Source organism: Emys orbicularis, chromosome 1 (genome assembly GCF_028017835.1).
Source record: "Emys orbicularis isolate rEmyOrb1 chromosome 1, rEmyOrb1.hap1, whole genome shotgun sequence".
NCBI lineage: Eukaryota > Metazoa > Chordata > Testudines > Emydidae > Emys > Emys orbicularis.
Window position 1 is genome coordinate 90,401,223 of NC_088683.1, and position 26,406 is coordinate 90,427,628.

Consider the following 26,406-nt stretch of genomic DNA (forward strand, 5'->3'; position numbering starts at 1 on the left):
GCGCTACTCCGCTCGTCGGGGAGGAGTACAGAAATCGATTTTAAGAGCTCTTTATTTCGAAATAAATGGCTTTGTTGTGTGGACGGGTGCAGGGTTAATTCGATTTAATGCTGCTAAATTCGAATTAAACTCATAGTGTAGACCAGGCCTAAGCTATTTAACTGTATTCCAGAAAAAAACCCAGTTGTTTTCTGTCCCTTTGCTTTATGAGGTAAAAAGATGAGACAGTCAGAAAGTAACTAAGGTATTTTCTACAGATCTGTCATTCTTAGCAGGTGTGTGCAAACTCTTCTGGTGGTATCTGCAGTTTAGGCAGAGCTTGGGTGTGTTTACTGCTCTTTCTGACAGTGATTAGAACCTTGTAAGCTCTATGTACACTGCAGTTTCTGCTGTTGTTACTGTAGATGGACCTTGTATGTGTTAGGGAATTACAGGTATGAAAAATCCTAGTGCAAACACAAAATAACTTCTAAAAAGAAGTTTTAGGCAAATCTGACTGGTACCATAGTATTAATAGTATTGATTTAATATGCTATATAAGGCTTCTGCTATGTAAAAATTGAAGGCGGCAAATGGTGTGGGAATTACTTTAAATGCTTTAAATCCTGAGCTGTTTGTGGCACTGAGGGCTGTTTTCTAATGAGGGATATCATTCATGATTGAGTGGAAGTAAACTGAAAAGTCAGAAAAACAATTATACTGTAGCAGATGAGAAGTGGCTAGCATACAAAGATTTGCAGTTGACAAGGATATTCTTGAATTTCTTTTAGTATTAAAAGAAATAAGACTTCATGGTTTCAGTTGGACTCCAAGTAGTCCATAATGTTAAACCCCTATGTAAGCCTTTGCAAGATGTTACACTCAGTTTTGTAAATAAATATAGCACTATTTTTGTCTTTTAGCTTGACTAATTTTTTTAATAAGAACTTTTCATGAAGAGAAGAAACTGTTATGGGACCAAACAACTATGTTTCAATTTTCTTTAGAAAGAACTATATATAGAGTGCATTTTCTTGTTTAATGATAACAGTTACCAGGCACTCAGAATGGCAGAATGTTGAGATGAATTTACTAGATATCTCAAAGAATCCTGCTGGATGGAAGAGGAAGATGGAAAAGTCTATCTCATCTTAAATAACCAACACTGTGTGCTCTTTAGTCCAATGAAATAATTGCTTGAAATAATCTGAACAATGGATGCACCTAAAATGTTCATGCTTGTTTTAGAGATATTAGCAATTCTAGTAGTATTTCCCATTTTAAGTATAGGGCATATTGCTTGAACTGTAATATCACTAAAACTCAGGTTAGTTTGTGTGCCCACTGCAGTTCCTTGGAGTGAAGTTGACCCTTTTGGGAGTGGGGGGGGGGGGGAGGGGGTGCAACATCACAAGTCTTTACTGCAGTATATAATTAAGCATAAACTGGGTTTGGTTTGGTTTGGTTTTTTTGAGCCCTCTGACCTGGGGTGGATTTCATCCATTATAAATAACTTCCATGTGGACAAATAAAATGTAATATTTATTTACATAACTTACTGCAAAGGTCATTTTGCTGCTTTTGCTTTGTCTATATACAAATATATATACATATAGGTGAAAATTGGTATTAGCATTGTGCTGTTTGCATGTGTGACCTGCTGCATAGCAGGCTGACATGCTGAATATGCATATTCATTAAAATAGCACTTGTGCCCAAATTTACACCAACAGTTGCCTCCTTGTCTTGTCTTTGGGCTGAAACATAGCATTTTGGATACAAATTAATATTGGTAAATAATATAAAGTCTAGCTTTATATTAGTTTATATTTTATGAACATATTTCCTTCTGTACAAGGAGCAGACATATATAAAATAAAAATTCATTGACTGACCTTCTATTTGGATATTGGCAGTCAGGAAGCACAGGCTCAGGGTTAATTACCCCCCTCACCTCTTAATTGCTGAATACATCACAGCTGGAAGCAAGGTCCGGGCCATGTGATAACACAAGAAAAGTTCCAGAGATAATGTGTTCTCCTCCTTATTTCCCCTTAATATTCTTAGCAAAAATCCTAATTTATAAATCTCCTTAATTTTTTGTTGAATATGACCTACCAAATTAGGTAGTCCTCCCCCAAATTAATTTTTAAGAGACAGCAAAACATTCTGAAATCAGTAGAACTTGCATTTTCTCTTCTGAGTAATTTTTTAAGAGTTGAGTAAAAAAAAAAACACTGAGGAAAATATTGTTTAGGGAAAGAATTTATTCTTTCCATTCTCTACAATGTGCTCAAGAAAAAATACAAATGTCAATCATAACAAAGCATCATTCCAACAAATAAAATAAGTGTATTCTCAAACTATTTAAATTACCAATACCTGAGCTGATTTTTGAGGTGCTGAGTATCCAAAACTCCCATTTATTTAAAATCCGGCCAGATGCTGTCTTCAGATGTGCTGCTTAGTCATTGCATAAGTAGCGTGGTACCATTAACCATAGGCACCGAGTTTCTAATCTGCCAGGCGGTGCTCCCCCAGGCCGTGCCCTCACTCTACCCCTTCCCCCAATGCCCCACCCCTGCCCTGCCCCCACCACGCCTCTTCCCAGCCCTGCCTCTTCCCGCCCAGTTCCATCCCCGAGTGCGCTGCGCCCTCGCTCCTTCCCCCTTCTCCCCCAGTGCCTCCTGATGCCACAAAACAGCTGATCTGCAAGAGGCACAGGGAGGGAGGGAAAGGCGCTGCACCGTGGGGCCATGGGTGGGCAGGAGGTGCTGGGTGGAATGGAAGGTTCTGCTAGGTGGGCAGCCGGTGGGTGCTCAGCACTCACCATTTTTTTTTTTTTTCCCCGTGGGTGCTCCAGCCCCAGAGCACCCACGGAGTCGGCGCCTATTCCATTGTGGTAATAGTCAATTCATTATTTTTTATAAAGTATGTAGCAGTAGTTTATTGGCTCAGGAAAAATATATTATTGAATTGAGATTTAAAAAAATCATGTTGATTGTAACTGAAATAAGTTAGTATAGCATTTGGCTATGGATGTATAATGAACTACTTTCTGCTTTGATGGATCATATTGTATAAACTTTACTGTGTGGCTTAGGTAATATTGACTGAGTTTTGTTGCTTATTTTTAGGAAGTTGCTGTTTTCGTCTTTGATAAAAAGTTAATAGACAAATATCAGAAATTTGAAAAGGATCAGATTATTGATTCTTTAAAGCGAGGAGTTCAACAACTGACAAGGCTTCGACACCCTCGACTAGTTACCGTCCAACATCCATTAGAAGAATCCAGGTAAATTTTAGTAAAATTGTAAGTATTTTTTTGCTGGACATGGAGGTCTGGAGCATTTGGAAAAACATGCAGAAATAATAACAAAAGATATGGACTTGGCAGTTAGAGAAAATAAATAAAAGTAGGTCATATGTCACCATGTTCTAGTTGCACTGTTGCCCAAACGGTCACTTTTTCTGATATTATTCACAGAGATGTTGAAGGTATAGTATGTGACTGACTTCAACTGCTAAAATATTCATTAAAACAAAACCTTGTTTTGCGCAGTTATACTTCACTTGAAAGAGGGCTGAAGTCACAGTAACTGCCGAAGCAAAGAGCTTTTCTTGGTTTTGGTTTATTTTGTTTTAGCATTATTCCTGAATTTTTACAAAGTAGAAGCCATGTTTTTCCACCATCAGTTCCCCAGTCCTTTTCCACTCCCTTTGCCTGAACTACAGCAAGAGACCTCGCCCAGGCTTTAAAAAAGTTAAAATTATAGGCAGGTGCCAGCTCCCGGATAGTTAAGGTTGAGAAAACTTTATGGTTTGCGGTCAATTCCTGTAAGTGCTCTTGTATCTGCATAGTTTCTCACTTTCCCTTGAAAGTTAGTGTGCCTCATGGGGTGCTGGGGTAGGGATAGTGTTATAAATTTGGGGTCGTTTCACCAAAACGTTCCTGAGATGTAGCCTCCTTTGGGGAAGCAGTATTGAAAATGTTGTTTAACAAAATTAATCTCTACAGGCTTGAGCCTAACACTCATGCACAAAACTGATTATCTTGTGTATGTGCATGGTACCCAAGTGAGTTACTAGTCAGCCAGTTTTCACATAATCTGGATGGCTGAATGGGACATGCTATGGCTATTGAATATGAGCAACACCTAGGCATTTTAATCTGGAACCCATCCTTGGTGGAAATCTGGAAATGAAATACAGTCATGTTGCTACAATTTGCCTTTGTCAAAGAGATCTTTTGTTGTTTTGGGGAAATGTCGTCTGAGTACAGCAAAAAATTCGGAAGGTGCTCAGACTATTTTTGAAAAGAAAATAATTATGTATGCAAATACTTGCTGGGAGGTGGAGCTAGGGGGCAGAGGAAAAGAGAAGGAATGGGGGAAAGGGGCTTGGGTTTGCGGCGGGGATAAATTGGGGTAAGTGAGGGAAGAGGGGTTGGGAGGTTCAGGTCAGGGGAGATGATGGAGATGAGGGATGGAACACTGGGAAGGGTGATATGTGGGGTGGGTGCCAAGGTGTGGGGGGGGAGGCAGACCTGTCAGCCCCACATCCTTCTCTGCTGTGTCTGTGCTGTGATCTTAAGGTAACACAAATCTAAACCTCTGAAAATCAGAAAATACAAAGTTAGGGTATATGCCATATCTTGCAGGGGAGGGGAGGCTGACTTGCAGGGGAAGTAGACTGGTTGGGTCAAAGGCATGGCTGGGGAAGCCTGGCTGAAGCAGATGGGGAGTCCAGCTAGGTGGCGGCGCATAGTGGCAGTATGGGGCCTGGTTTGGTGTACAGCACAGGGTACATAATTCAAGGAAGCATGCATCCCTCCAGTAAGCTGCTGCCTGTGATACATATGCACCCTCCGAGGTCACCAGACAGCAGGGAGCAACGTCTTACATGCTAATGGCTTCCCAAGTGCTAGTGGCTTACTGGGACAGGAAGGGGAAGGTGAACTTGAAATGGTGGCCTGGGACTACAAGAGTAGGGGTAGATGTAGGTGTTTTAAATGTTGGCGCAGCTTGGCAGAGCTGTAATAATGATAGGAGATCTGGGGTGGGAGTCATGACTTTCTGGAAGTGTGTGAATCCCTTTGCCTGACCCCTGACTGTGATCTAAGGAAAGAGGTGCCTATGTACCCTGAGGGATCCAGTATGCCTCATTTCAGCACTGCATTGTGTAGGTTGTGTCAGTAGCAGGGCCCAGGTGTCTTCTGACTGTGGGAATTGTCATCAATTAGGTGGGAGATGAGTGTGGTCTGTGGTTTCAGTGAAGGGTAAGAGGAAACGATCGTATTAGGTGGCATCCTGTGCATATGAGTAAAGGTTGTAAAATTTAGCAGATATGGTGTTTTGTGGAGTAAGCTAGGTGTTTGAGTGTAAGGCAGGTATAGATAGCTCTTGTTCAGTACAATGAAAGAATGTGTGCTATGGGCTTATAGGTCTTCGCTCAACGAGAGTAGAGTTAAGTTTCCATTGGCATGTACCTTAACTCTGTATTTCCTGGTTTATATAAGTTTGAGTTTCGCTAAAGTTGATGTTTTGGAACAGTATTAAGTACCACCAGGCACTTAAATCTGATTTTTGTTGGTGAATAGGAATAAAAGATTGAGTGACTTTGTTATCCCCATTTCTGGTCTTACCTAGTGGGTCAGTACAAAACTGAGTTTCTGTAGAGGCAGTTGTTTGTTATATTTAAAAAAAAAAAAAAAAAAAAGTGCAGGGTCAGGAGGAGCCACTTCACATTGGTTTAATTGGAAGCCTGACTAACACCAAGGTTGAGCATCTTCAGTTGGGTTTTCTGACACTTGTATTCTGCTTTAGGATTCTTGCTTCTTCACAAAGGCAGTGGTAGGGAGAACTGAAGCTATGACTCTTAGTCTTTGAGGGTGATGAGCAAGGATCTTTCATGTTTCATCAGTTTTGTTTCTTTGGCCTTATTGTACTTTAGAGAGCAATTTCGTTGGCTTGTGATGTGTACAATCCATTAAGTTGTATCCTACTACATAGAGTTCCCTGTGATATCTTTGAATGACTCAACAAATATTTAGTTTTTTAATTTCTTGCATGAGACTTCATCACCCTGAGTAATATATTCTGACTGGTTTTCTTACGTCTCAATTTTCCTTGCTCAAGTGGAGGCAGTGTTCTTATTTTCTCATATATAACCTGCTAGTTCTTTCTCACAACAGGCTCAAGTGTTACCAACTAGCTAAAGCTTTTTCCTGTAGACTTTAGAACAATTGAGACTTAACCCACAGCTCTTAAGTTGCTACGGCTGTTCCAGGGGTCTTAAGCACGGTATGACTATGCTACCTGAAGCCTATACCTGTGAGGCAGTGTGGACAGCAAACTTGCTGGCATCATGAGATTGATATGGAGAGTTAAGAGTCACCATGATCCCCTGCTCCTTGACAGTAGCTGGAAGGCTTGTAATTGCGTACACATACATGTGTACTCCTCTTACAGCCGCTAAGGGAGAGGAGACCGGGAAGAGGCGAAATGAAGAGCCACTTTGAGCATAGTCACAGGGAGGCAACCTCATTTATTGAGAGGATAGGACGTGAACATTACAACACAATGTTAGAGGAGAAATGAAACCACAGAGGGAAAGAGGAGGTGGGGACATGGTGAGGGATGAAGGGAGAAAGTAAGGAAGACACAGTTACACTGTTTATTGTGCAGTCGTTCTGATGAGTGTCTCAAGCACCTTTTGCCATAAAAAAATTGTATACTTTGTAGTGCCACTAAATATTCAACAATTGCTTCATTAATTGTTGTTCAGCATATACTCTTCGCTCTACTGAATTTTTTATTTTCTGTTATTTTCTCTGCCTCCCACTATGAACAAGGCTCTAGTTTGGTGCTGACTTTGGTCTCATGGGCTTTGACCCTAATGTTCTGGTTTATGGCTGACTGGTGTACACAAAGGCTGCTTTACTCAGAATCTAATCAATCCTGGTCCTAACTAAAAGCCTGATCCTGCAACTTGTACATGAATGCCTACTTTACTCCCCTTGTTGTGTTGGCTCAGTACAGGGAAAATATTCGTATTCTTTACCAAACACTATGCACACTTTTAGTACTATATACAGAGTAGTAAATGTCTTACTCTGACCAATACCACCTTCTGACTTCCAGTGTGCTTCCAAGACATCTTGTTACAGAATTAAAATATTTGAGATCTATTCTTCAAAAGCTGACATACAGCATAGTTTTAAGTAATATTGATTATTGTGGTGATGTATCATGTGAAAGTTATTTTCTGTCATTCAAAATCATGACTAAGAGCTTATTAAATGTATTTACTGGATATATTGGGTACCTCTTCCCTTTTTAGAGATTGCCTGGCATTTTGTACAGAACCAGTCTTTGCAAGTTTAGCTAATGTTCTTGGCAACTGGGACAATCTACCCTCTCCTTTACCATCTGATATTAAGGAATACAAACTTTATGATGTGGAAACCAAATATGGCTTGCTTCAGGTATGTTAATGGTTTTATCTTTATATTTTTTCTGCACGTCTAGTATTGGCTTACAAACTTAAGCCCTGATCCTGCTAACAGGTATGCACATGTTTACCTATGTGAGTAATTGTGGGTAAAGATAAGCATGTGTGTAACAGTTTGCTTAGGAATTCTGGAATTATTTGTCTAAAAGCACAAGACCTTTCTACCACAGCATTCAGGACTGATAAGATTTTTTTTTTAAAAATTCACAGCTGATGTAAGTGCATTCAACTCCATTTAAGTCTATGGTGTTAAACCCAGTTGTATTAGTGTTAATTTTTTTTATTTTACTTATAGGTTTTTCTAAAAGGCCATCACCAAAGAATCTGATCACCTTAAATACATTAATGAATCTATCCTTACAACAGTCCTGTGAGTAGGGAACTATTTTCCCTATGTAGGAGATAGGGATCTGATGCATGAAGAAGTTAAGTAACGTGCTCCAGGTTGCTCAGGAAGTCTATGGTGATGCTGAGAATAGAACATAGCCTGAATCTGGGTCTATCCAATGCCTTAACCACATACTGTTTTTTCCTCTTGCCATCCTTGGCAAATTTGATCTATTTTCTTCTCCTTGAGAGAACTGTTTAGTGTAAATCCATCTCTTGGAGGAGAAAGGTGAGGTGAGGGCACAGAACCCTGTGTTAATTTCAGACAGACTACATTATAGTGGTGCTGCTTATCACTGAGATATTCAAGGATTTGCTGTCATTTCCATTACATACAGTTTTTCAGGGGATTGTATATTTTTATAATAGTTGATTTTAGGTTTAATACTATCCGACAAGGTTTCAGCCTGCAGTTACCCTTTTGAAATAAAAAAAAAAAATCACCCGTGGGCCGTAACTTTTGACAAGTAATCTGAAGACCAATGATGGTGATCATAAAACAATAATTTTTCGAGCCATCTCTGCATTAATATTTGAGAGAAGGGTAAGAGATGAACCAAAGAAACTGGAGCAAACAGTAGTCATGGATATTTTGCTGCATGGCAGGTCCCAGCTTCAAAAGAGCATATAGTAAATGAAATAATTATGAGGAGAGAGACCGCAAAGCTTTGAAGACCCTTTTATAAACAGAGTGGCGGAAAGGATGAATGCTTGATGGAATGCTCTGGATTGCTACTGTTTCTGCCCAATCTCACTAGAGAATTTAGAATTGTACATTTCACCATTTTCCTTCTAGTCCCTCCCCTCCCCCCCGCCTTTCTTTTTAATGAAGAGTGATGCCAGTTCCTGTGAGTCTTAGCTTTGTGGCCTCTTATCTTTTTAAAATAAATTTGAAATGGGTGGCAAACTTAAATTTGCCTTTTTCTTTCCCCAGTCATACCACTGCCATCCACATAATTCAGTCAGGGCTCTGTCTTTGAGTGAATAGATTATCCCCCAACCTGTTGCTGCTCCTGCTACTACAGAGGTGGGCAAACTACGGCCTGGGGGGCACATCCGGCCCGCAGGACCGTCCTGCCTGGCCCCTGAGCTCCCGGCTGGGGAGGCTGGCCCCCGGCCCTCCCCTGCTGTCCTCCCTCCCCCGCAGCCTCAGAGCGTTGCGCCGTCAGCGCTCTGGTCCGCCTCTCCTGCCAGGCAGCGCGGGTGGCATGGCTGGCTGTGGCCGGGTGGCGGGGCTGCGAGCTCCTGCTGCTCTGAGCAGCATGGTAAGCGGGGTTGGATAAGGGGCAGGGGGTCCCGGGGGCAGTCAGGGGACAGGGAGCAGCGGGCGTTGGATAGGCATGGGAGTCCTGGGCGGGCTGTCAGGGGGCGGAGGTGTGGATAGGGGTCAGGGCAGTCGGGACAGGGAGCATGGGGGCGGTTGGATGGGGCAGAGGTTGGGGGGGCAGTCGGGGAACGGGGGTTGGATAGGCGTGGGAGTCCCGGGGGGCCTGTCTGGGGGTGGGGGTGTGGATAAGGGTCAGGGCAGTCAGGGGACAGAGAGCATGGGTGTGTGTGTGTGGATGGGGGAGTCCCAGGAGGGGGCGGTCAGGGGACAAGGAGCAGGGGGAGTGGATGGGTCAGGGGTTCTGAGGAGGGTAGTCAGGGGGCAGGAAGTGGGAGGGGGTGGATAGGTGGTGGGGGCCAGGCTGTTTGGGGAGGCACAGCCTTCCCTACCCGGCCCTCCATACAGTTTTGCAATGCCGATGTGGCCGTAGGGCCAAAAAGTTTGTCCACCCCTGTGCTACTACCTTTATAGATGCTCAGGAGCCCTTCTGTCTGTGAGCACTCTATTGCTATCTCCCTCTCCCGTCGTAAATGAGCCCTGGCACAGAGGTAACTACTCCTTGCTTCAGCCTCCCATTCTGTTTGTTAGGTGTTTTTTTTTTAAAGCAGCCTCCAACCACTCTGCTCTTTCGCACTCCCTCTCCCCACACAGGTCTGTGAAAAGAACAAAGCAAACTGCCCTGTCCCCTCTTCTCCTTAAAAACTAGCTATGCGTAGGCAATTTTGTTCCCACCTTCCCGTCTGCTAAAGGAGCACAAGCACATACGCTGCTCTGCATCTTTTTGTTCCTTCTCTTCTAGAGAAGGAGCCAGTGGCTCCCCATTCAGCCAACTCATCTGGTGAATGTTCTACTCATCCTGGGCAAGTGGGTTTTTCAAGCCCTGTGATAGTTAACTTGGCATTAGTAACTCCATGAGCAAGTTCTCAACCTGAATTTGGTTTGCTTGATACATGTTTAATTTTTTCAAAGATTTTAGTCTGAAATATTTTCTTCCCTTGTGGTAGATTGGCTTGACTGTTTTTTAACTAACACATGCCAGTTGAGCATGGGAAGTCAGACTTTGCTGTGACAAATGACACGTGATAATTGATGTAAATATTTTGCAAGTGTCTTGAAAGTATATTTGCAAAAAACTTGAAATAATCTTTCCTTGTTAACAGGTCTCTGAAGGTTTGTCCTTTCTGCACAGCAGTGTGAAAATGGTCCATGGAAACATTACTCCTGAAAATATAATTTTGAATAAAAGTGGAGCATGGAAAATTATGGGATTTGATTTTTGTATTCAGTCAACAAATCCATCTGAACAAGAGGTAATAAGACTTTATTTTTGTCTGATTTTTACTTTAAATGCAGATAGTGTCTGAAACAGGCTGCATGATCTACTAATTTTAGTGCTGTATCTAGTGCTACTAATTTCTCTACACCTCTTTTTTTTTTTTTTTTTTTTTAGTAGTAGTGGGGAGGCTATATGACATGATAGGTCATCAACCCTTTATTTCTGGAGGTCTGAGTTCAAATTCTGCCTTGGGTCACAACTGAAAATGAATTTGAGCTGCCTCCTTAGACTAGGGATTGGGTTCTAGTCCTAGTATAGTGGTCAGTGAAAAATTCCTTGTACTTTGAAAACGAGTGTGATTTCATTCTTGAGCCCCATGCACATTTGTTGCAGAACTACTACATGCTTGATAGTTGTTGCTCAAAAGAAACTTAAGAGTGGATTAACAGGGACTAAATAGTTCAGGGAATTAGTAACGGGATGTGGAGTTTGTCTGTGCAGAGTACAACATATACATCTACTGGTAGGTCAGTACAGGAGGATGCCACCTTTTCCCCTAGTGAAACTTTTTTGAGGCAGCAGGTCACCAACCAGTCTTGGCACCAAGATGAACCAACAACAGCCCAATGGACAGGGCTACCCTCCCGCCACAGAGTGCAGTGTTCCTGGGATTACTGACGATTCTTATCCAAAAATACATTTAATTTCCTAAAGTAAAACGGGTAACATATTTTCTGTAGCTCTTTATTCCAAAGATTAATTTGTGCCTAAATATGTAAAGCATTCTTTGAAATGTTCATCAAGTTTCATAATTCTAAATCCTCTTGGTGTGATATCTGCAACAGTCAAAGCATACCCATTTAGCTTATATAGCCACTTAGTCAGTTTTGCTTCACTCTGTCCCTGTTATTTTACTCATGGTGAATTTGAAGGAATTTGACTGTTTGCTGCTTATTGAGTAATTTCAATTTAAAATCTTCAACCTCTATATTTTCTTTCACTGTTGTTCTTACAGCTGAAGTTCCTATGTAAAGAATGGGACCCAAACTTGCCATCCTTGTGTCTTCCAAATCCTGAGTATTTGGCACCAGAATACATCCTTTCAGTGAGCTGCGAGACTGCCAGTGACATGTACTCTTTAGGAGCTGTCACGTATGCAGTATTTAATAAAGGGAAACCTATTTTTGAGATCAACAAGAAAGATATTTATAAAAGTTTCAGTAGACAGCTGGATCAGGTATCTGCTATACTTAGCAATAATGTTCTGAATTTGAGTTTCACTTTTTAAATGTCTCAATGTTTAAAAGCAATTGCTACTTTAAAAAAGAAAAGAAATGGATATCTCAATGTAGTACACAACATCGAGAGCTACAATATAAATGTAGTTACAATAACAGGTCACATCATACATGCTACCTCTTTAAAAACAGTCTTTACAAAATACTTGGAATAAAAATAGATGCATAATTAAAATTGCCTGAATAGACTACTAGTGCTGACATTCTACCTGGGGCTTCTTATGTCTCCCTCCGTATGCTGCTAATATGGGATAGACATATGATGTGCCACTCTGACTGTGAGTAGAGCAAACAGGATATCAACCACAGGACAATGAACAACTGTGTTAGCCATGTGGGAATTGCTGAGTTTAAATAAAAGGTGATGAAATCACCCACAGGTGAGAAATTGTGGGTGACTCCTCCCTCCCTCCCATCCCAACAGTTGAGTTGGAAGGATGCCCTCCCTCACTTACTTTCAGAGAAAGAGATTAACTTTTCTTTCTCCACCTCCTGTCTGCTGGAGGAAGAAAAGAGATGCTGAGTTATACTGATGTTCCTTAGGGCTTGTCTACACTGGCAACGCTAAAGCACTGCCGCGGCAGCACTATAATGTGGCTTATGTAGTCACGGCAGAGCTCTCCCAGCGCTCTTAAAAAAAAAAAAAAAAAAAAACACACCTCCACGAGAGGCGTAGCTCCCAGCGCTTGTGCACTGTTTACACTGGCGCTTTACAGCACTGAAACTTGCTGCGCTCAAGGGGGTGTTTTTTCACACCCCTGAACGAGAAAGTTGCAGAGTTGTAAATTGTCAGTGTAGACAAGCCCTTAGTCACGTTTAATGCTCTATCATGACATACAGATTACAATGCACTATTAAAGAGCCAGGCAGCCATATAGTTGAGCTCCGTAGCGCTACAGAATTAAGCTATGTCTACACTATCACTTACGTTGCTCAGGGGTATGAATATTCCACCCCAATGAGTGACATGTTACACTGACATAAGCGCTAGCGTGCACAGCGCTATATCAGTGGGAGAGCTTCTCCTGACAGCATAGCTTTTGCTGCTCGCAGAGATGGGGGGAGGGATAGCTCAGTGGTTTGAGCATTGGCCTGCTAAACCCAGGGTTGTGAGTTCAATCCTTGAGGGGGCCATTTAGGGATCTGGGGCAAAATCAATACTTGGTCCTGCTAGTGAAGGCAGGGGGCTGGACTCGATGACCTTTCAAGGTCCCTTCCAGTTCTATGAGATAGGTATATCTCCATATATTATATTATAGTATGCCGACAGGAGAGCTGCAGCACTGTATGTGTAGGCATGGCCTTAGTAAACTCAAGTTTTAAACCAGTGCCAGCATGCAGTGACACTGTAAGAAAAGAGATAGGAATGACCACAGCTGAAGTTTCTCGCATTTATAAAAATTACATTTTATAAAATTTGCCTAATTAAAGTAGAACTAAAAGGCCATCAAATCAGTTGTCTTAAAATAATGAGTATGCAGAATTTTCTGTACTCATGGATCATGTACTTGAATTATTTGTACAGCTGAGTCGCTTAGGCTCCACTACACTTCAGAATATACCAGAGGAAGTACGTGAACATGTAAAACTACTATTAAACGTAGCTCCTGCAGTCAGACCAGATGCAGATCAAATGACAAAGGTGAGTGCCTAGAAAATACTGTAGCTGCGAGAAACAGGGCTAATAACATGAACTTAGCTGTTGCTCTTGTCAATTGAAATTTTAAAATGTTTAGTTATTTTCTGTTAGTTGTCCTTAAAGATACTACTTTTCCTTTTGTTTTATGACTGTCACATTCACTTTATGTATCGAAGCAGGGCTGTAAATTCCCAGGGAGGTAACCAAAGGCTGGGTAGTTTAGGAAGTAGCCTAATAATGTAGAAGTAATAAGTATACAGTACTTCTTGGTAAGCTTGCTCTTTTATTAAAACTTGTATTCATTCTTAGAGCTTTTGTAATGCGAAAAATAATTCTCTTCCATATAACATAAACCAAGTTAGACCATATCAGCCATACAAATATTATCTGTTTCCTTTAAAAAGCTAGGCTCAAGCAGTTAATTGTTTTAATGATGAAGTTTACCTGTCGGTCACAATACTACTTATTGTGTAAAAATGTACTTTTCTATTTATTAGATTTAGCCACTTAACTACTAAAAGTTTTGTTGATTTTATAATGCATTTGAGAAGGTAAATTAGATTATTTTACATATGCTACATTTACAATAGCATTGGTGGTGGTTTCTCTCCAAGATCACACATTTTTATCCTTTATTTTTAGATACCATTCTTTGATGATGTTGGGGCAATGACACTCCAATATTTTGATTCTTTATTCCAAAGGGATAATCTTCAGAAATCACAGTTTTTTAAAGGGCTACCAAAGGTTCTACCAAAACTGCCTAAGGTTTGTTTTCCTTTATCTTTTAATATTTTTAAATGAAGAGTATTGAAGTCTGTGCACCTCCATTCTATACTGGACTGCAGTGGGATTGGTAGAACATAGTAAGGAAGAAGAAGAGGTATGATAAACTTGTTTTATGTGGGAATACCCTGCAGCTGCTGATACTCCTGGAGATAAGAAAAAATGGCAACCTTGAACTCTCGTGGTAGCGAAATTTTCATTGAAGAGTTCACTTACCTCCTCCGGGTTCATCCCACTTCCGCCCTATGTTCCCCATTCCCATTGCTTTACAATCCCCATCTTTCAAGGCTCTGTGAAGTAGTCCCCATCCTTCCAGTGCAGTTGGACCGACTGAACTCTTTTTTTAGAGCTAATCAGTGCTTCTCTATTGCTGAATGATGCAAAGCTTTCTTCCCCAAGAGGACTTGGCCCATTGTGCTTTTCGTGCTCTCAGACAGCCTGGAAAGCTAGAGACTGTCAGTCCAAATTTCTTCTCCTGTATGGCAGGCAGATGTTATGATAACACTGGCCCCATCCCCTTCTCTTTTTTGTTAATCTCTTAGTTTTTGTAGTCCCAAAGAAAATAAGAAGGAAAAAATACTTGTTTACCACATAATAGAATAACATTTGTGACCCGTGTGATTAAATTTCTTCATCTTTAATTAAACTTTCTTTTTGAACTATTTACAAATACAATACTAGTTACAAATACAATTTACAAATACAAGTACAATCCTACTGCAGGAAGATCTAATGTTGAGTAGTGTCTTTTTTTTTTTTTTTTTACTTATCAATTTTCTCCATTGATTAATTATTTTTGTGACATTTTGGAGTTGGACAAAGTTTCCAAGAGTTATGAGAGAAGGCAGGAAGACACAGGGAAGCTATTCAGCCTTAAGTTTTTATTTTCCCCCCATTTCTATTGGTGGTAGTATATCAATGTTAAATACATCTCAATGAGTAGGCTTTCTAGAATCATCACCATCAGTGGCCATTTATCATATGCTTGTCCAGGCTAGATATGTCTGCAAGATTCTTGCAAGCAGAAGTAGAACCAAAGGTTGGAGGTGGCGTTCAGCTGTAGGAAGGAAGTACTTTTCTTTTGTATTGTGATTACAGGCTTCAAAGCTAGTGAACCTTGGAGTCCTGCAAAAGCTGAATTTTATGCTAATACTGTTTTTCTAAAGACTAGATAAAGAGTTATCGTATGTGGCTTCCTTAATTTGTATTCATGATTTTAAATCCCATATACAGCCTCATTAAGTTATAATAGCTTTTAAGTGGCATTAAATTAAGATGATTGAGAGTCCATTTGGACAGACTGTGTCTTAAATACAAACAGAAAAGAAAGCACAGTAGTATATAAAACTCAAGTTTACTCTTAAAGTAAGGTTCAGAACTGATGTATTTGTCTACTATTGTATAAACCTGACTTTTACGAAAAAATCTTTGCTGAAATAAAATTAGAAAATAGTATTTTATTGCAATGCAAAGCAACCACACCTCTTTGTCTTTCTCTCTCAGCGTGTTATAGTGCAGCGAATTTTGCCTTACTTGACCTCAGAGTTTGTGAACCCTGATATGGTACCCTTTGTTTTGCCTAATGTTCTGCTGATCGCTGAGGAGTGCACCAAAGAAGAGTACATCAAGCTAATTCTGCCTGATCTTGGCCCTGTTTTTAAACAGCAAGAACCAATCCAGGTAGATTAATGTTGTTTAAAAGTAAATCTCATTTTTTTCCTTCAAGGTTTTTCCTGACAAAATCCTAATTAATCTTCTATTCATTTCCTTGTTCCAATCTAACGCAAACTTCCAAACCTCAGTTCTGCTCTGTAGCTGTCCAGAGAGATCAGTCTTGAGTGAAGCAAGGCATTTCGTCACCTGAAATGCACTGAGCCCATTGCCTCTGTAGCACACCTGCCCTTGACTGGTCTGGAATGCAATTTTAGCATGACAGACCATTCCCTCTCTAAAGGGGCAATAGACCTTTCATTAAGCGTAATATTGTATTGATTGTATTGATATGGTGAGTCTAGAATAACAAAAATCAGATGTGTAATTTACCATCAGACCTGTTCTGAGCAGGACTAAACAATACTGGATAAATTTGCTACCACCTTTTTTTTTTTTCTTTTCTTCCTGGTATTGACAAGCCCAAAGAGGGAACATAGGAATCTATGGTAAAGGTTGGGTTTTTTTCCCCCTCTCAAGAATTTTCAGATGATTAGATGGCGGTGTGTCTGGCAATCTGATGGTGTATGTGAAATGTCCAAACAGACACTTCCTCAACCCTTTCTGCCTTCTTGAAAAGCTGTTGGGTTTTGGGGTTTTTATCACAAGTTCTAGTGTTGCTTTTTTCAAAAGAAGAAATGAAGTTACCTTGGTGAAGTACCATATTTTGCTTGGGGAATTACACATTTTTATGTCAAGTGTGGTTTCACTTTAGGAATAAACCTACTGTCACTGTAATGCTGTGCTCCTTCAGTAAGGTCCAAATTCTGACTTCTGACGCATATGTACAATTCCAGTTGAAGTAATTGGGAATTGCACATACACATCTGAGAGCAGAATTTGACTCCAGGTTTCTTTGGAAACTAGTGATTTCCATAATGGTATGTATGTCAAGAGTATGTTTCTATAGCTAAAGTTTAATAATGGACTATTTTGGAATTATAAGACAAAAATCCACAAGCCTTGTGATTTTTTTTTTTAAAGGGTCAGTATATTTGTTTTAATTTTTATTTGCTGTTTCAAAAATACTATAACATGTCTAAGTGTCTTTTTATCTTCCATGCCTTCAGGCTAGCAACATGGTGAGTGTAAATACCATTGACTCTGTTATAAGAGCTTTTTTTTTAATGTTTCAAAACTATATTGCTATAATAAACTTCAAATTGAAAGTGTAATATTGCAGAATTAAAATCTGTGGTATTCATAACATTTTGTTGTCTTGTTTTATAGATTTTGTTGATTTTCTTGCAAAAAATGGACTTGCTCCTAACCAAGACTCCACCAGATGAAATAAAGAATAGTGTCCTTCCAATGGTTTATAGAGCCTTAGAAGCACCTTCAATTCAGATTCAGGTGTAGTAACTATGTTTTTTCTTTAATAGTGTATAAAACTTTCCTCTTTGCTGTGAAGGGATACTGTCAAATTATGTATACCCTACAACTTTTCTCTCCTTAGAAGAGGAAGTTAAAACTTGTGCAACTACCTGAAGGATTATGCATTAATTCCAGAGTGTGTTGTTGGACTTTGTCCCTACCTGACTAGAAAGAGATCAGTTAATAAAACATGGATGTTCACCTAATCATGCCAAATGTTGTTGATTCACTGTTTTCCAGTGTATGAAAAATTTTGTCAGAGTGACACTTTCTGCTCAGGCCTGTTGCTTAAATAAGTATTTAATGCTTTTATTGCTTTGTCTTTTGCCTTTTGGAATTTACTTTTTATGTACTGCCAAACACCAGTTATCCAGAAGCCTCCACAAAATCCTTGGATAAATGGGGGCTTCAGCCCTGCAAAGCTTAAGTCATGGGGGAAAGTAACTGACCTGTGGCTTAACTAGAATTTTGGATAACTGGAGTTAAATTAACCAGGTTTTACCTGTCTCTATATCTTAGGTTAGTTTTACTATTCATAATTTAGTCAAAGTAATTATTCTAATTGGATACTTCTTTACTGTGGAGACACTTTTTGTAGTAGTCAGGTGGTATTTTAGGTGCTGTAACATATGTTGTTGTGAATTTAATTTTCATGTAACAAATCAAGTGAAATATATATTTTAATTATTTGATTTTCTGTGATTAAAAACTAGCTCTCTGTAAAGTGCTGCTTTGTGAAAATATAAGACATTTTTTGATCCAGATATTTTGTAGTTATGACACGAATATAGCTCTTTTCATTCAAAGTGCTTTCCAGGCATGAATCCTCAAATTATGCTTTATTAGTAGTAGTAGTAATAGTAGTAGTACCAGTGTGGTTTTCATTAATATAGCATGTAATAATAGTAACTGAATGGTGTATCAATAATATAAAAATATATGTTTTTAGTAAATCAGACTATTTGAAGTTCTAGCTTTTTAAAAATAAGTTAGGGATCAATTAGGTGACCACGTTTATTGTTTGTTGAAGAGGATGTATTGAGAATGTTTTAACTAATCCTATATTTTTGCTCTTACAGTATGTGCGTGTGTGTGTGTGTACGTACACACACACACACACACACACACACACACACACATATATATATAATTACTAATTTTACTATAAAGTGAAGTTTTTAAAAACTCCTATGGTTGTTTATTTACAGGAACTTTGCCTTAACATAATTCCTACGTTTGCCAACCTAATAGACTACCCATCAATGAAAAATGCATTAATACCAAGAATTAAAAATGCATGTTTGCAAACTTCCTCTCTTGCTGTAAGTAAACTAATGTTCTTGATCTCTCCATCCCCTACTCCCAAAACATTAAAATAGTGCTCAGATAATTTTGGCTTTTCTGTTGTTGCTTTAATTGTTATCAACATGCTGCAGGAAAGCAAGAGCCTTGTACAGAAAACAGAGCAACCCCTACCATAATACTGTGCATTCACTTCAGGTTTTTCTAAAAGTATTGCCGTTTGTTCAGTAACCAATATGCAATCACTTGTGTTTCAGTAATGCAAAACTTTCTTTTGTGTTTTTTAAAAAGAACTGTTCTCGATTTTTCCTTTGTATACTTTTTTGTTATATGAAAACTCTAGCTAATGTGAAAAGTAATTGTCTAGTGCTCCTTGATATGAATTCTATAAACTTTCAAAGTAGTTTTCTGGGTTTCTCCCCCCAATTCCCCATTTTAGATATGTCCTGTCAAAAATGTGACTAATTGGAGTGATTAGGTATTCTTGCATTCAGAGTTGAGTCTGTTTGATAAAGTAATATGCCATTTCAGTTAAGTAGATTTCACACATACTTTTTGAGTTGCATTAAGCCTTATTTGATTCTCTGATTAGAATGGAGATATTTTTCAAAATGAAGTACCCATCAAGTAACTTAGGTACCTAAATATGGACTTAGGATCCTAACTTTTAGACACCAATTATAAAAATTCCTGTCTTTATTAATATTTGCTTGAGCCTTATTTATGTTCAGAAAAGGTTTTTGAAGCAAAGCAGCAGTGTTTAAATCATCTTAGCAACCATGGGAAATGTCTTAGGCCTGGGCTACACTAGCAGGAGGGGGAAAGGGGGGGGGGTTTCGAACTAAGATACGCAACTTCAGCTACGCTATTCGTAGCTGAAGTCGAAGTATCTTAGTTCGACTTACCTGGCCGTCCTCACGGCAGCGAGTCGAGACTGCTTACTCCTCCTGCCGATGTGGTGTACGGGCGTCGATTCGGGGATCGATTTATCGCGTCTAGACGAGACGTGATAAATCGATCCCCGATACATTGCACACTACCCGCCGATCCGGCGGGTAGTATAGACGTACCCTTATTCTTTGAGGAAATCCAAGACATAAGCTGTGATGTGTGGTAAGGAGTCCTGCAGGATACTGCAGGTTCCTCCAGTTTCTACATTGTGAGTTGCACCACTTATGGTTCTGTATCACTCTAAGTGACATCTGCTTAATTTAGTAAACTACAGCAAGAGTGTATTGTTCATGATCACTGCAAAGGCAATATCACAACAGAACACTAAATTCTATCATCGTTTGTCTAGTGCATAGTATCAAGTGTAAAATTAGTTTAATTCTAATACACTTTCTGTTGGGGGACTATATCAAACACAAGTCAATGAACTGTACTGAAGAGTAGTACAGTCTATATTTTCCTACTCTAAATTTTTGATAATGAAAGAGCTAGTATTAGAATCGGTCTCTTGCAAAATGGAATGTTTTCAATGTGTTGGTTTTCCCCAAGCAGGTTATGTTTAATACTGGAAATTAAAATAAACTTGTTCTGACATTTCAGCAAAACAAATGGGTTGTGGAGGATATACAGTGCATGGAACATGGAAATATTCAAAACACAAGACCTGGTAGTAATGGGGGACTTCACCCACACATCTGTTGAAAAGTAATAAGGCAAAACACAAAATTTCCAATAAGTTCTTGGAATGTATTGGGGACAAGTTTTTGTTTCAGAAAGTGGAAGAAGTAATGAGGGAGACAGCCATATTAGACTTGATTGTGACCAACAGGGAGGAATTGGGTATGAATCTGAAGGTGAAAGGCAATTTTGGTGCAAATGAGCATGAAATGATAGATTTAAAGATTCTAAGGAAAGGAAGGAGTTGAGAGCAACAGAATAAGAAGATTGAACTTCAAAAAAGTAAACTTTAACAAACTCAGAGAATTGGTAGGTAAGGTCCCAAGGGAAGAAAATCTAAGGGATACAGAAGTTCAGAAGAGTTGGCAGTTTCTCAAGGAGACTTTATTAAAGGCACAACTGCAAGTTATCCCAATGCGAAGGAAAGATCGGAAGAATGTGGCTCCATCAAAAGCTCTTGGATGACTTGAAAATCAAAATGGAATTCCACAAAAAGTGGAAACATGGATGAATTGATAAGGAGTAGTATAAAAGAATAGCATAAGGATGTAGGAACAAAATCAGAAAGGCCGCACAAAATGAGTTACACCTAGAAAGGGACAAAAAAGGCAATAAGAAGAGCTTATTTAAATGCATTAGGAGCAAGAGAAAGATGAAGGAAAGTGTAAGTTCTCTACTAGCGGGGAAGGAGAGCTAATAACTGATGACATCAAGAAGGCATTAAACAACTCAGCCAATCTTAATGCTGACTGGATACTCAACACAATTAATATTAACAACAAGGAGGAAGGAACGCAAGCCAAAATAGGGAATGAACAGGTTAAAGAATATTTAGATAAATTAGATGCATTCAAGTTAGCAGGGCCTGATAAAATTCAACTTAGAGTACTTCAGGAACTAGCTGAAGAAATCTCTGAACCATTAGTAATTATTTTTGAACACTCCTGGATGATGGGTGAGGTCCTAGAAGACTTGGAGAAGGGCAAACAGAGAGTAACTATCTTTAAAATGGGGAGTAAAGAAGACAGGGAATCCAGTCAGCCAAACCTTGATACCTGGAAAGATACTGAAACAAATTATTAAACAATCAGTTTGTAAGCACCTAGAATAAAATAAGATGGGTGGATGAATGGATTTGTCAAAAACAAATCATGCTAAAAACCTACTTTCTTTCTTTGACAGGGTAACTGACCTAGTGGGTGGGTTGAGGTGCAGGAGAGAAGCAGTAGACATGATGTATTTTGATTTTTAGTAAGGTTTTTGACAGTCTCAAATTACATTCTTATAAGCAAACTTGGGAAACGTGACTAGATGAAATTACTATATGGTGGGTGCACAGCTGTTTGAAAGACCATACTCAGAGTAGTTATCAGTGATTCACTGTCAAACTGGGAGGGCGTATGTAGTGGAGTCCCACTGGAAAGTCAATCCTGGGTTCCAGTACTATTCAGTATTTTCATTAATGACTTGGATAATGGAGCAGAAAATGTGCTTACAAAATGCAACGTGGACAAATTGGAGAATTAGTCAGAAATCTACAATTCAGTAAAGAAATTCAATAAAGACAAGTGCAAAGTATTTCACTTAGGAAGGAAAAATCAAACGCACAACTACAAAATGGGGAATAACTTGTGAGGTGGTAGGATTGCTGAAAAGGATGTGGAGGTTATAGTGGAGCACAAATTGACCATGAGTCAACAATGTGATGCAGTTGTGGAATGAAAGCTAATATTTTGAGATATATTAACAGGACTGTTGTACGTAAGACATGGGAGGTAACTGTTGTGTTCTGCTCGGCACTGTTGAGGCCTCAGCTGGAGTATAGCATCCAGTTCTGGGTGCCACACTTTAGGAAAGATGTGAACAAATTGAAGAAAGTCCAGTGAAGAACAATAAAGTGATAAAAGATTTAGAAAACCTGACCTATGAGGAAAGGTTAAAAAAAAACCTGGGCATGTTTAGTCTTGAGAAAAGAAGACTGAAGTGGGGATCTTAACTGTCTTCAGACATGTTAAAGGCTGTTATAAAAGAGGACTGTGATCAATTGTTCTCCATGTCCACTGAAAGGAGGACAAGAAGTGATGGGCTTAATCTGCAGCAAGGGAGATTTAGGATACTTATTAGGAAAACATATTAACTATAAGAGTAGTTAAGCGGTGGAATAAGCTTCCAAGAGAGGTTGTGGAAGGCTTTTAAGAACTGGTTGGACAAACACCTGTCAGGGATGGTCCAGGTTTATTTTGTCCTGTTTTAGTATGGGGGCTGGACTTGATGACTTCTCAAGGTCCCTTCTAGCATTTCTGTGATTCTGTGGTTCAAGATACCATTTTTACAATAATGTTTAATCATAACTGTGTATTGGGTCCTATCTATTTCAATCTTGTAAAAATGTAGTTTGTCCAGTTATTTTAGTCTGTCTTAACACTTTTGTTAAAATAGAACTTAAGATTTTTGTATTTAATCTGTTTTTATAAAGATTTAAAATTCATGCCTTTTAAAGTGTTAATTTTTAGTCAAAAATAGAGGTTAGAGATGTTACTTAACTTCTGTTACATATTTAATAGGTCCGCGTGAACTCCTTAGTGTGCTTAGGAAAGATTTTGGAATATTTGGATAAGTGGTTTGTACTTGATGACATTCTACCCTTTCTACAACAAATTCCATCCAAGGAACCTGCAGTGCTTATGGGAATTTTAGGTAATGAATATTTAATTTCCCTTCTTGTTACGGTTTTGTTGTTGTAATCTCTATATGGCATATTGGAAGTGCTGTATGTGTTCCATAGCTAACAATTTATGTAAAAGCCTATTAGCTGTTTCTGACTTCTCAGAGATTTCCTTTTTGTATTCCCAATGCTCCTCTGTTCTCTATTATATGTATTTGTAGTCTATGGACTCAGTTCAGTCACAAGTATCCTCGACAGCTGTTGAGCTATGGAGTGTCTATGGGTCCTTTGGTCTCCACAGCTTCAGGGGCTATCTGAATCTGCCTGAGAGCACTATAAATCACTGTCACCTCCTGTTTCCTCTTCAGTAGTTAAATTGTAAAATCTGACTTTCCAAATAGCTTTGCTGTCCAGCAAAGAATCCCCTTACACCGCCCAGTTGCATTTCTCTTAAGCAGTTTCTTTCTGGATGCTAATGGTCTGGGTTCTCTGATCCACCAAGTTTACTGTGTGACACTTAGGTTACACAAAATGAGCTGAAACTGACTGACTGGAAAATGTTCCAGGAGAATTCCTCCTCTGCAGAGGGGAATCTCCATTGCCATGGGTGGCTCCACCACTTATATCCCCCAGCAAGGGGAGGGGGCAGGCGAGCAGGGGCATATCTGGAGGGGCATATAATGAGGCTTGGCTATGACTGATCTCGGCTGGCTGAGAATAAGGGAGTCATGATTCTCTCCCAGTTGACGTCCCATCTGCACTGTGCCCAAGCTCTGCTCAGACACCGTGGAGAATAAAGCCTTAATTTTGGAGTGGTGTGCAGAAATAAATTGTGCAAATTTTTTGGATTATGTAGTCAGACCTCTTGATTAATACAGGCCTAAGCTTCCAGAAGGAACCCCTCCAGAAAGCAAGTAGATCACAACACTTTCACGGTTGCCAAGGGCAGGTCATGAACTCTCAGTATATGGGTGTCACTTGGGTTCAACAGCCACAAGAAGTTACCTTGAGCCACCCAGTTACTCCTTTCTTTTGTTCTGAATGTTAGGCAGTCAAGGTACCATTTGAGTGGGGCTGGGAGCCCTCCCCCCCCCGAGTTTTGTACCGGAGGTGTGCAAGCTCCCAGGTGGAGCTCTTAACTACAGTTAGTACAGAGGTGAAAGTGGGCCAGTACAGCATACCGGTAAGAAGTGGCCACTGGTACAGGCCCGTACACAGCCGACGACAGCGCTTTAACGTAGCTGCCTCTTTTGCCCCCCGCTGTCAGTGGCCCTGATAATAGGGACCCTACCAGCAGGGCCACCACAGGGCGGGGGCGAAAGGGGCAGCTTCCCCAGGGCCCGGCAATTTAAAAGGGTCCGGGGCTACCGGCCACTGCTACCGCAGTAGTGGCCGGAGCCCCAGGCCCTTTAAATTGCCGCCGGAGCCCCAGGCAGCATGGGCCGGGCAGCGATGAAGGCTGACCCCCCAGCCCCACCCCTTCTGCCCGAGGCCCAGCCCCTTCCGGGGGCCCAGAGCTGGGCCCCTGTACTGGTAAACCTTTTATGTTACTTTCACCCCTGAGTTAGTGTGAAATGTAAGTTCTACAGAGGAGAGCTGGGGCAGAGAGTCAGTATTTTGTTTACAGAGGCAGGGTGATTAAAGATAAGAAAGGGCTGGTGATTAAGTTAAGGATCTGGAAGTTTAGCTTGTAAAACAGGAGTCCCTGGGAAAGTGGGTGGATGGGAAGGAGGAGGGGTTGTTTTTAGAGAGAACATAGCCAAGCCCTCTGAGCCAAGGTTACATTCAGAAAGGGGGGAGATTTGGGGGCATAGGTGAAAAGAAGGGCCCAAACCCAAGGGAAGGGATAGTAGTGGTATAGAGAAGTTCCCACTCTACCTGTGGTACTTATGTGGTTCCATCACCATAGTATCTGAGCACCTCACAATGTCTAACCTAGTTCTCCTCACAGCCCTTCGGTGAGGTAGAGCAGTGCTGTTATCCCCATTATACAGAAGGGGCACTGAGGCACACAAAGACTAAAGGCCAGATTTTCAAAGGTATTTAGGCACCTAGTGGGATTCTCAAAAGTGCCTAGAAGGTTAGGTGCTTTGTAAACCCCACTAGATGCCTAGCTGCACCTTTGGTGCCTAAAAGGTTTTGAAACTCTGTCCCTAAGGCACTGGCCTGAGATCATTCCGGAAGTCTAGGGGGGGGAGTTAGAACCCAGGTCTTTCAGGGATAGCTCCCTATCCAGCAGACCAGCCTATCTCTTTCCTGCATGCTGCAAAAAAAAGAGGACTCTGATAGATGGAAGCAAAACCAAGGTGGCCAGTTCAATGAGACTCCAGCAAATGGTCCCAGGTGGCTGGGATGGATGTCATGGCTGACAGCATAAAAAGCAGCACTGAGGTCAGGAAGGATGGAGAATGAGAGTCAGATGAGAGGAGATCACTTAACTCCCAAGGGGTGACCGATTCTGCCCCATGCTGGGTTGTAGAGCAATGGCTGCTGTGAAATTTTACATTTTAAAGAAAAACCATTTTGTTCTGTCATTTTTTGTTCTGAGTTCAAGAAAAGGAAGGAATCAGAAAGTGTCATATAAGTATCAGATGTGTTTATGCCTCAAATTCTTAGGGTTTCAGCTGTATTCAGGCCAATTCCAGAACAAAGAACAGAAATTGCATCCACAGAGTCAAAAAAGTCGATTGTTATGACGTTGATTTTGTATTATTCACTGGGGACCATCTGTGTGCTCAGCAGTGTTCAGAATATGCCAGAAAATGTAGTCCCTGAGCCAATGTGTATAAAATGTGTAGCCCTGGATAAGATGGCTTAGATATTTAAGTATGAAGTGTATAGTTATTAAGCACATGTTAATATCTATGAGTGGAGGCACTGGTGGCAATAGAAGTTTTACTGGATTAAGGACTAGAAGGTTTGACCCTCCAACTTTCTTTCAAGAGGAAGAGTTGCCCAGAGCTCCTGTGCCTGTTTATTTTCTTTTGCTGCCAGCAGTGCCCCTGATCTACCTCAGAAGTCTCAATTTTTTTCTCAACTTTAAAATGTGGAATTTTCTTGGTGTTTGGTTTTAAATATTCTCCTATTTAATATATAAGGGACCAATATTCTCCTATATAAGGGACCAATATGGTCATCTAGTCTGACCTCCCGCATGATGCAGGCCACAAAAGCTGACCCACCCACTTTCCCTTGAAGTCTTTAAATTAAGTCGCAGAGAATCCTCCAGCCTGCGACCCCTGCCCTATGCTGCGGAGGAAGGCGAAAAACCTCCAGGGCCTCTGCCAATCTACCCTGGAGGAAAATTCCTTCCCGACCCCAAATATGGCGATCAGTAGAACCCCGAGCATACAGGCAAGATTCTACAGCCGGACCCTCATTTTACCAGCGATGGCACGTTAATGCCTAATTGACTAAAATCACGTTATCCCATCAAACCATTCCCTCCATAAACTTATCTAGCCTAATCTTGAAGCCAGAGAGGTCTTTCGCCCCCACCGTTTCCCTCGGAAGGCTGTTCCA

The 26,406-nt window shown here is 40.4% G+C and overlaps 1 protein-coding gene across 1 annotated transcript in view; it reads left to right on the top strand.

The window, feature by feature from the left end:
• Nucleotides 1-26,406, top strand: part of SCYL2 (SCY1 like pseudokinase 2) — a 54,868-nt gene that overhangs the window by 14,379 nt on the left and 14,083 nt on the right. Inside the window, exons 2-11 of the mRNA XM_065408091.1 lie at nt 3,117-3,274; nt 7,321-7,465; nt 10,366-10,515; nt 11,497-11,718; nt 13,305-13,421; nt 14,061-14,186; nt 15,708-15,884; nt 17,145-17,267; nt 18,497-18,610; nt 22,784-22,916. Of these exons, the coding sequence (XP_065264163.1) occupies nt 3,117-3,274; nt 7,321-7,465; nt 10,366-10,515; nt 11,497-11,718; nt 13,305-13,421; nt 14,061-14,186; nt 15,708-15,884; nt 17,145-17,267; nt 18,497-18,610; nt 22,784-22,916 (1,465 nt within the window). The remainder of the gene's footprint in view (nt 1-3,116; nt 3,275-7,320; nt 7,466-10,365; nt 10,516-11,496; nt 11,719-13,304; nt 13,422-14,060; nt 14,187-15,707; nt 15,885-17,144; nt 17,268-18,496; nt 18,611-22,783; nt 22,917-26,406) is intronic.